General features: G+C 29.5%; 1 protein-coding gene and 1 pseudogene across 1 annotated transcript in view; one reads left to right on the top strand and one right to left on the bottom strand.

Moving 5' to 3' along the window:
* Positions 1 to 370: 370 nt before the first annotated feature.
* LOC107843497 overlaps positions 371 to 12,252 on the top strand; it is a 30,101-nt gene continuing 18,219 nt past the window's right edge. The window contains exons 1-2 of the mRNA XM_016687802.2: positions 371 to 634; positions 1,836 to 1,941. Coding sequence (XP_016543288.2) covers positions 602 to 634; positions 1,836 to 1,941 — 139 coding nt within the window. The 5' untranslated portion in view covers positions 371 to 601. The remainder of the gene's footprint in view (positions 635 to 1,835; positions 1,942 to 12,252) is intronic.
* LOC124888072 lies at positions 2,810 to 4,233 on the bottom strand (annotated as a pseudogene).

The following is a 12,252-nucleotide window of genomic DNA, read 5'->3' on the forward strand; positions in this document are numbered from 1 at the left end:
GAAGCAGAAATTTTCTGTTTCTTTTTAGAAGCAGAAAAAATGCTACAACTTATTTTAAAAGTATTTTTACAAGTTTATTAAATACCTTTTTTCTTAAAAAAAATATTTTTTTCTCAAAATAAGTGCTTATTTTAGGAAATAAGCGATCCCAAACAATATTAGTGGTACTCGACACGTAGTCTAATGAGGTGTCTGTGCTGCTCACTGTATCGTTGTGGGCCTAACTTGTCACGTGGTATGACGTGTCTATTTAAAAATGAAAACTTTATTATAATAATCATTCGTAATCTCCATTCAACCAATCATATTTCTCTTCCCACGTGGGGCTTAATACCCATCAACTTAATGACATCACCTTTCTTAAAATAATAATAATATTATATTTCATGATTAAAAAAATTATTTTCCATCTTTCTTTTTCTCTATAAAGTTGTCGATCCAAATGTAGATTAATTAGATGTAATTTAGTGAAATCTATAGTTTTTTCTTCAACTCATCTTCTTCTTCCTTCTAATATTTAGTTTCTTCTCATATTCATAAGATTAAGCAAAGAGTAGAAGTTATTGTGATATATTGATTGGATTTCTTTGAAGTATATACAATGGGTGATTCTTCAACTCAATACATCCACTTGGTAAGTATATATTGAGAACCGCAGTCGACTGATTATCTTATATATAATATCTATTTTAAAGATCAAAAGATAGAAAATCTCTCTTTTGTAGATTGGATTGAGACAAATTCTCAGGGTCTACACATAATAATATTAGTTATTCCTTCTTCTCTTAGTACGATTTCTTTTTCTTTCTTTTGTTCTTCTTGAGTTTTTATGGGAAATTAACTTCCTACCCAATGAAAAAAGGAGTAAAGTTTGCATATAATTCATTCTTTTTCAAACTCCATTTACAAAATTATAATGATATATGCGTTCTTCCTAGCTATAATTCCATCTTGGGTTAGGTAGGATAAGATGATTGATAGTCAAGATGTAGTTAGAATTTTAAATCTATGCATTTTTAATGATCTATAAAAGTTAATTATTGAGTTTTGATAGAATTATATTATATTATATTAATTTAAATATGGAGTCTAAACCTTTGAATTTGAGTTCTGCCTAACCTATAAGGGGGTCATTTGGTAGAGGCATAAATGATAAATAGTTTCGGAATAAAATGAAGAATATTTTATGTTATATTTGGTGTAAGATATTAGTTAGTATCTTAATTATTTATCTCTTAGTAATGTATAAGTTATTTTATATACAGTGGAATAACTAATCTCAAAATAACTCCTTTCCAATTAAACCAACCCTAATAAGTATTCCCTCCATTTCATTTTAGTTGATTATCTTTCTAACAATATTTGTTTCAATTTAATTATTCCTTTTGATGAAATCAATAGTATTTTTTTTTATTCTTTCAATACTACTCTCAACATTAAATAACTAAACAAAATATATTTACTCAAATTTATATTTTTAAAGTATAATTAATAAGATTAATTTGGTAAAATAAACCCCTAATAAATACTTTTTTAAGGGGAGTGCAAATAAAAAAGATAAACTATTTTGAAACGGAGGAAACAGTATTATATAACTTTGCATCTATTGATGACATCGAGCAATTAAGAGGAAATTACTAATATTGGGATGAGTGGATTCATGTGAAGGTTCTGTTTACAGGTGTGACAGAATTTAATTAATATATATCTTTAATTCAGATTCTGTATTTATTTTTGAAAATTTTCTTAGTATTAAACATTAGAAATTAGTGAATTATATATCTTTTCTTGAAATTTAAAAATAAATTTAAAATTCTTGCTCGATCTATTTTCAGGTACATCACTTGATTGAAGAGTGTTTATTGTTCAACATGAGTAGAGAGGAATGCATGGAAGCACTCTCTAAACATGCAAATATCCTGCCAGTTATCACCTCCACAGGTCCCTAATTCTCTTGCCTTTTTTTATTTAAAAAGATCGAATTTAAATAAATAGTGCGAATTAATATAGTAGATTTTTAACTTATTGTTAATTTTCTTTGTCAAATAATGTAGTAGCCACACTAACATCTTGAGTAATTTTTTTTTGTTTCATATTTTTCCTTACGGATCAGAATAAGGAAAGAAAAAAAAAATAATGACGTGAATATGCTACTACGTTATATTGTATACTTTGTTGTTATTTTGTCGATTAACTAATTAAGAAACTTTAATGACTAAAGACAAATAGTTGAAATTTAACTTGAAAAAGAAAATTTTAGATGCTTTGATTTTATTGATGTTTATTATTATTTATTTAAATGGATTGGTTGTCATGCAATTTTGGCCAAGCTTTGAAATGTCAAAGTGTTATTCTTAACAAAACAATATTTTTTTGCAAAAAAATCGGTTAACAAATTACTAATAATTTTTCTTAAAAAACTAATTTAGCAAAACATAAATTGCTATGCATTGGAAAGAAGGCGTCACAATATTGGCTTTGAAAGAGCAAATAGTTAGTGAATTAAGGACGATAGCGAGAAGAATTAGATTACTCTAATCTTAATTAAAAAATTTGAATTTTGAATCTTAAATATAAAGAAAATCAGTTTTTTTAAAATAAATTATGTAAATTTAAATTACGGAAAAGGTATGAATATACCCTCTTTGATAAATGGTACAGATATACTCTTCGTTATACTTTAGATAAATATACTCTCGCGATTAATGAGAAGGTACAAATATATCTTTATCAGGACACGTGTCGCTTTCTTATTTGCTAGCCTTTTTAAAATTAAATTCAGTCAAATTCATTCCAAATTCGACCCAAATTAAGACCAAAACCCAGCCAGCTTAAAATTACACCTGACCCGGTCAAATATTATTCAAACGCGTGTGTTGTACGCAAAAAGCCAAATCTTTGAAACAAAAATGCTCTCTCCTTTCATCCTAGCACTGATTTTTTTTCCTTTCGGCATTAGCGTCAAAAATTGTGTTCTCACACTTAGTTTTTTGAATCTTCACATCAGGCAATCTGCAACTCCGAATCACAAACGACATATTGAAATGAACCCATGGAGAAACATCTCCTTGCATCCAAATTACAGCTGCTGATTTCCCCTCGAGTACTTTTGTCTTCATGATTTACGCCTCCTTCATTTAGATTTTTGAATTTACCTAATCTATAACTGAGAAAACTCTCATTTCTCCAACGTTTTCTGACTTTTGTGTGTTTGCAATTCTGTCTTCCAAATGGAAACTCCGTTGTCCTCTTGACTTTAATAGAGCAAAACAAGGGATTTCCAGAGAAATCCCAGAAGTAATAATACCTCTACGTAAAGGACAAGTAGAGTTTGACAGGAGCCATGTATCCATGTATCTATACAATCGATATGAAAAGCATGGCTACAAAAAGGGAGCAATCTGAGCTTTTCATGTTCTGAAAATTCACATAAGCAAACAGCGCAATCAAATGGCTCCTTCAAGCCCCTAATATCCTTGTAACAAAACACAGGTAGAGTAGCAATAACAGCTTGGTCTAAACCAGAATCGTGCTGACGTAATAGCTTTTGAAGCTGCCTTTGGAGAACTTGGGGACCAGATGATTCTGGGAATCTGTTGGATTGTGAAATTGATGAAAAAGAAGGCATCTTTAAACAATACCTAATCAGAAGATGAAGATGGCCAAAGATAAAGAACACAATTGCAGTAATTACAATTGCCAACAGCAGAATTGGACTGATTTTGCTCATGGATAACAATTGGTGACAAAATTTGATCTTCTTCGCAGTACTAGCTTTTCAAACTCTAATGGGTGAAAATGGAGAGGAGTTGGTAAAAGTGCATAGGCTTGAAGGTGAAGGACAAAGAGCTTAAAAGGGTGTCAAAAGAACATCATTATACTACTACTGACATACCTTTTTCAGAAAGCTGCAGTGTAAAAATCAAATCTTTTCTAAACACCTTCCAAAAAACTTGCTTTATATGAACATTTGAAGAATAAAAAATGAAGAATATCTAAAGAATATTTGTACCTTTCATTAATAGTAAGAATATATATATATATCTAAAATATAACAAGAGATATATCTCTATCATTTATCAACGTTTGATGCTATACCTTTTTCCTTTAAATTAATTGAATATGAGATAAACAAAAATAATCGAGTCACGAGAAACATGCGCGTGCATGTATCTATGTATACAACATTGTCAATTCAAGTTGATTTGGCAGATATTCTCTTTATCACTTTTTCCTTCTAGGGTGTGTTTGGAACGAAGGAAAATATTTTTTAGAACATATTTTCAAATTTTATTATATTTGGTTGACTTATATATTTTAAAAAATATTTTTTAAATTAAATTATTTTTTTTAAATTTAAAGAAAATGACTTTTCTTCAAAAAATAAGAAAAATATTTGTCAAAATTCTATTTTAACCTCATTTAAAAGTTGAAATGTTCATATAATTCTCAAAATTATCTATCTCATCCCCAATACCCTATCACCCTAACATCACCCCTACCCTCCCTCCACCCCTACCCTCAAAATTTAATTGTTTTAAAAAGTATTTTAAAATTTTTTCTTAGTTCATCCATTACCCCCACCCTACTCCACCGCCTACCCCTACCCCCACCCCCACCCCTATCCCTACCCTCTACCCCTACCTTTACCCCACCCTCACCCCAACCTCAAAATTCCCCTACCCCTACCAGTCGCCCTTCCAAAAACAAAATCTATATTTTATTAAAAAATTCAAATTTTTCTCTTACCCCACACCTCTACCAGCTCCCTCTCCCATTCCCCTCCTCTCTCAACCACCTAAAAAAGAATTAAATTTATTTTAAAAAAGTTTTCAATTTTTTTCTTCACCTACCCTGACCCCCAACTCCTACCCCCTCTACCCCGCCAATTTTTTTAAAATTTTTTAACAAAATAAATTCAAAATCTTTTCTTACCCCACCTCTACTGCCTATTCCGACACCTCCACCCACCCGCCTACCAATCCCTTTCCCCAAAAAACTTTAATTTTTTTAATTTATTTTTTAAAAAAAGATTCTAAAATATACTTTTACGCTTTAACTAAACACTAAAATGTATTGTTTGAAAAATATTTTTTCATTTACCAATCAAATTCTAAAAAATATTTTTTTAAAAATATTTTCATCCACCAACCAAATATAAAAAAACAAGTAAAAAATTAATTTATTTTCCATGAAAAATATTTTTTTAGTTTTCCATAAAAAACATCTTCCTTCGTACAAAACACACCCTTAATCCCTCTCCCCCACTCAAGATTAGCAAGAGAAATCAAATTTTATATTTTATGCTGAAAATATGAGCTTCAAAGTGTTTATTTATATTTTAATAAATCCCTTTATTTTGTACACTATCATCTTCTGTTTTAATTGTTTATTTATATTTTAATAAATCCCTTTATTTTGTACACTATCATCTTCTGTTTTAATTGTTTTATCTTAATTTTTTATCATCTAATTAAACAAAGAATATATTTTTTTAATTTCAACATTTCACGTAACATATACAAAAATTCAAAATTATAATTTAAGATTATAAGATTTAATTTCTTTTTTTTTTTAAATAAATAAAAATCTCTGTGATGCGGTCAAATTGAGATAGTAGAAAAGGAGGGGGTAATTATGGAATTGAACAAGAAGCCAGTGAGTTAGTCAACCCACGACTTTAACGACCATTAAAAAAATATCTTATAAGCTACGGACTATTTGACTAAAGTTTAATGTCAAATTAAATTTCAAGCTATTCATTTTTTTAATAAAATTATAATGAGTTACCAATCAAATGAACTCTATTTAATATTCCCAACCTATGATGTTTTAGCTTTTCTCTAACACAACTCTCTTTAGAGCTACTAAGTTACTCGTAATTACTGAAAATTATTATTATTGTATAAAGCAAGAAAGAATAAAGAAGAAGAGTAGAGAGAATAGAAAGAGTAATTCTTATTTCTTCTCTTGAAGAATGAGAGATCATAAGATTGTTAATACAATGAACAAAACCCCTCTATTTATAAGGAAAATTTACTCTTAGTTTGAGTAAAAGACAGATGCTTCAAATCCTAATAGATATCAAAGTAGATCTTGATAGACATTCACTATAATGTAAATACATTTATAACGCTCCCCCTTGAATGTCTAATTGGTAGATAATGTGCCTCGTTAAAACCTTACTAGAAAAAAATCCAGTAGGAAAAAAATCTAGTGAAGGAAAAAGAGTACACATCTTTAATAATACGCATTTCGACTGCCTCATTAAAAAATTTACAAGGAAAACCCAGTGGGACAAAACCTCGTAAAGGAAAAAGAGTACAACGCGTATTAACTCCCCTTAATGAGAACATCCTTGAACATTTGCATCCCGATCTTGTGCACCATCTTCTTAAAAGTTGTAATTGGAGAAGACTTGGTGAATAAATCAGTCACATTATCAGTTGAACGAATCTGTTGCACGTTAATATCATCATTCTTTTGTAGCTCATGTATGTAGAAAAGCTTTGGCTAAATGTGCTTCATGCTATCTCCATTTATGAATCCTTCCTTAAGATGTACTATGTATGCTGAATTATCTCTGTATAAAATTGTGTGTAGATTGTCATATTTCACACCATATTTTTCTCGAATGAGATGTTTCATGGACCTCAACCATACGCATTCTCGGTTTGCTTCATGAATAGCTATTATCTTAGCATAATTCGATGAAGTGGCTACGATAGACTGCTTTGTATATCTCCAAGATATGATAGTATCCCTACATGTGAACACATTGTATGTTTGAGATCGAGATTTATGCGGGTTAGATGAGTACCCAACATCAGTATGACCAGTAAGATCGAGACTGCAATCTTTAGAATAAAATAAACTCATGTATCTTATCCCATTTCGATGTCTCCTAGTAGGAGTAGAAATATACCTTGCTAACAAATTGAGCGAAAGGCTATATATATTGGGTCTTATAGTTTTTTACAAGATACATGATATGGTACTTTATAACCAATCCAAATTGGTATATTTCTCATTTCAGCAAATAATCTTGTTGTTTTTGAAAACTCTCCAAGAGTTTCAATAATTTTCAAGCTATAAGCTTATACAATATAAGGATTATAAATAAGTTTCCTAGAAATTTTTATATGCTTCAAGCATTTTGAATCCTTAAAAGTTTTTCACATAAGTTTTTTCAAGTGACAATATTCAACATTTCAAGAGTGATATCTTCAAATATCTAGACTGCAAATCAAATTAGTTTAATACTTACCAAGATGCATCCTTTCATATCACTTGATAAATGTTTCTATGTCAGCATGCTTAAATTAACGTAGAATTAAGATCCTCGTAATCTTTCACAATATTGCGCCAATATTGTGTCAAAGATATTAATGATATATCATTTAGTATCGGTTCACAATGCGACATAACATTTTGAGATCTCATCACTTCATTATGTTCAGGTACATGAACCTCTCATAAGGTTTCATGAAGTGGTATGTCGTAGGCTCTTCAAGAGCTCATTGCCTTCTTATTATGATTATTTGCTCCTTATCCTTTTCAAGAATTATTTTATTTGGAATCGATTAGTCTACCACGCTTCATGCATGCATAGATTTTGTTCTTTAGGAACACAAAATAAGAGCACTTGCGCTTAATATGAGATGCTTTCGGCATTTTAAGGGATCCAATCCCAATATTAGTTGGTCCAACTAACTTATCATGAGAACAAACGATATAAACAATTCTTGAAGAATCTTCTAGTTCTTCAATACATGCACATCTTCAAGATGTCACAATCGTTCATATCAATTTATGAACTTTTATTCTAGTAAACTCCAAGTTTACCATGACATGTACTTTTTCTTTAGTAAATTTCAGATTTACTATTACATGAATAAATTTCAGATTTACTACTTCAAAAGTAAATTTCAAAATTATTCAACCTCTTTCAGAGGTGAGTTGTGATACAATCACAATCAAGTGTACGTTTGCATTAATAAGTTTCTCATTCTCCAGGAATGGAATATAATCATGCCTTAAACCTATCAAATTATGATAGCTTATAACCTCTTTCAAGATTTTGCTTCTTCAGAAGCAAATCGAGGCATACATATGATGTAGAGAATTTTTTTTTCTCTAGCATATCTTATAATCATATAAGCGTGTGAAAATATCATCACTTTTGATAATCATTATTATATTGTCCCTCTACGTGTATATTCGTGCATTCAATCACTTGTCTTCTTTCAGACATATTATGCACTGCTACTACATACACCTTAAGAATGAAGTAAGTTGTCATATTTCAGACTTATCATATATTGCTACCACATTCACTTCATGGAATGGAGCATATTCAATGGGTCGAATTTCATGACTTTTCATCAAACACCAATTATTTTGCCTTAGCCATCACAATATCATCAATATGGTGTATTGAGATTCAAACTTAATATTTGATCTTTATAAAGGCGTCTTAGGCATGAATTGATGGGACTTGAACCCAACATATTATCATCCTTTTTGATAACATTGTTCTTGAGGAGTAAATTTAAAATATAAATGGTTTCAAACCAATTATTTTTTCTCAAATCCAATAATAATTATATTAGTAGTAGCAAAAGAAAGATAACATAAAGAATTACTAACCTTGAAATCCTTCAGATTTATAATCTCACTTTGTTTGGCAGAGTCTCATGCTGATAACGTATTATAAAGCAAGAAAGAATAAAGAAGAAGATTAGAGAGAGTGATTCTTATTTCTTCTCTTGAGGGATGAGAGATCATAAGATTGTCAATACAGTGAACAAAACCCCTCTATTTATAAGGAAAATTTACTCCTAGTTTGAGTAAAAGACAGATGCTTCAAATCCTAATAGATATGAAAGTAGATCTTGATAGACATTCACTATAATGTAAATACATTTATAACAATTATAAAATTATTACACTTCTTTTAACCTAATTAATTAGAAGATTTTTTTTTTAAAATCATCAGATAATTAATTAGAATTGTGACATGATCCGAGAAGCTCGCGATGTGATTCAATTCAAGATTAGATATGAAAAAGAGGGATGTGTTAGAATCAGAGAAAAGATAACCACCTAGTACTTTGTCTAAAGTGTCACATCGAGTAAAAAAATTGACAAAAGGTATCACGTCAGTTAAAAAAATTGACAAAAATATACTTAAATTTAGTTTAGAGGTAATAGGACCTCTGTAAAGTTGGAGTGTGTTGTAACAAATTTGATCATAGTTCGGGGTTACAAGATGCTTTACTAATCAGAGAAAAAAGACAACAACAAATAACATATTCAGTATAGTTCAAGATTATTTGAGAAGGGTGGTGTGTACATAGTCTCATGGGGCTTTGGGCTACAGGTGACAAAAAAGTTTTAAAATGAGGTGTAGGTGACTCAAGCTTAATAATTGAGTAGAGGTGACAATTACTTAATTATGAATTAAGAAAGTTTGAAAATTTTTAAAATAACTCACAAGTTTTTAAATTTATACTTTGATCCAAATGTTAGTTAAGATAACGAAAATCGAAGAAAAAAAATGTGTTTTTCTCTCTTCTCTCCGTTGTTATTTTCTCTCTCTTCGCGATATTTGTTGTTCATTGTTGTTGCTGCTTTATTCATCATCTTCTGATTCATTATCATCTTCATATTCTTTTTGTTGACCATTGTTGTTGTTGTTATCGTAACTGCTGCTCTTTGACCAATTTCTTAGATCAAATTTTGTTTCATACATCATTTTGCATTTACTTGAGAGGAGACTTTGGTAGGTCAAATTATGCTTTTTTGTTAAATTTGTCATCTGGGTAACTGCTAGTGTGCTATTTTTTCAACAATACCTAGCACGCGAACATGAATGCAACATAAGAGCAATCTGTTTAAACAGATCCATCATCTATGGCACCAGATAAATATTCTGTTGCAACAGTAGACTTATGTCGGATTCATGTTTATGGTTTTAGGTGCCCATAATACGAGTCGAATAGATGAGTATTCTGTTGCAACAAATTAGTAATCTGTTTCAACAGATAAGTAATTTGTTACACCAGATTAGTAATCTATTTCAACATATAAATAATCTATTGCACCAGATTAGTTATCTATTACAACAGATAAGTAATTTGTTGCAACAAAATATATATCTGTTGCAAAAGAATATTTATCTGTTGCAACAGATAATTATTCTGTTGCAACCGATGAATAATCTGTTTCGAACAACACAATATAACTCCTGTCACAAACCCAACAGATAACTCAACTCATCTGTTGATCTCTTGTAATTGATATTGGATTCAAATTATTCCTTAATTGTAGACGTCATTTGTTGAGAAGAAGAAATAAACAACAAAAAATTAAATAAGAATTAAAACGTCAAATGGATGAAACATAAATTTTTTATTAAACAAAAAAATAAAAATACATAGGTAAAAGAAAAAAAGAAGCTTAATTATTATCATCATCATTATCATTATTATTTGTCTGGCCAGCCGGAAAATCTTCAACCGGCACAGCAATGCCCTCCTCAGCCTGCGGATCTCCCACAACATCCTTACTCTAACGGCGGCCAACCCCCACTGCAGGTTATGAACCTTGTTCTTCAGTTCCCGCATAACGTCTCATAAAATAACGACATCCCACACTGGATCAGCCATATCTAGAACACGCATAAATTGATAAAAATGTAAAAACAAAAGTAAAGAAAAGTAAGAATTCGAATGTAATACAACATATATTTACACAAAAAGTAATAAAAAACATACCAGAGACAGGAAAAAGCTATCAAATCCTTGAAGAGAAAGTAGTTGAAGGTGTAAAAAGAGGAAGGAATAAATAAAGTGTAGCAGAATGAACGATTGAGTTAGGAGAGACTTATTTATAGAGAATTGAACTTAAATGTGTTAGGCAAAAAGTCGCAACTGTTCACCTCCATTTATTAATGACATTCTTGCTTACTGTGAAAAGTTATGACTTAATTAAGTCAAGCAATATTATGATAATTCATGACTTTTCAGCTTATTATTATTAATAATTAGTTCTTTTCAGGAATCGTTTTTATATTGAGTTGTGACAATAGATTCTATATCTGTTGCATCAGATAAATCATCTGTGACAATAGATATATCTATTGCAACAAATAAAAAACCTGTTGCATTAGATAATATATCTATTGCAACATATAATCTATCTTTTTTTTAAAAAAATTATCATCATGACATCCAAATTTTTTGACCTTTTTATTAAATAAATTAATAAAACAGATTTAAAGGCGCAACTGTTCACCTTCATTTATTAATGACATTCTTGATTACATAAAAAAATTATGACTTAATTAAATTAAACAATATTGTGATAAGTCATGATTTTTCAGCTTATTAGTATTAATAATTAGTTCTTTCCAGAAACCGTTTTTATTGAGTTGTGACAACAGATTCTATATCTGTTGCATCAGATAACTCATCTGTGACAACAGATATATTATCCGTTGCAACAAATAGATAACCTGTTGCATCAGATAATCTATCTGTTGCAACATATGATCTATCTTTTTTTTTAAAAAATATTATCATATCATTAATCCAAATTTGTTGACTTTTTTATTATATAAATTAATAAAATAGATTTTTGTGAAAAGAAATGACGCCTATTTAATATTAGTGTCAATTATTCAAATTAAATAGCCATTTTTTTACAGTTTAAATTGTGTTTATCATTTATTTCCTTATTATTTTCTGTGAAAAGAAATGACTTAATTAAATCAAGCTGGTGAATTTTTTATTATTGTGACAAGTCATGACTTTTCAGCTTATTATTATTAATTAGTTCTTAAATTTAAATAACCTTGTTTCTTAATTTTAAAATGAAAGACACTTTTTTAATAACCGTTTCTTTAATAAAATAATAACAATTTTTATTGAGTTATGGCAACAGATTGTATATCCATTGCATCAAATAACACATATATTGCAACAAATATACCATCTATTGCAACAAATCGACCATCTATTTTAGGAGTTTTTTTGATTTTTTCTAACAGCTGATTCATCAGTTGCAATAGATGGGGAATTTGATGCATCAACAACATTATTTGTTTGTTTTATGTGTTTAGACAAAAAGTCAGGTCATGACTGTTCACCTTTTTCTTAACAAACAATCATCATATAACTTAATTAATTCAATGTTGTGACTTTTTTTTTTTAAATTTAAATAATCTTTCTTTTATGGTTGTAAATTGTG

The sequence above is a fragment of the Capsicum annuum genome, chromosome 10, assembly GCF_002878395.1.
Source record: "Capsicum annuum cultivar UCD-10X-F1 chromosome 10, UCD10Xv1.1, whole genome shotgun sequence".
Classification (NCBI taxonomy): Eukaryota; Viridiplantae; Streptophyta; class Magnoliopsida; order Solanales; family Solanaceae; genus Capsicum; species Capsicum annuum.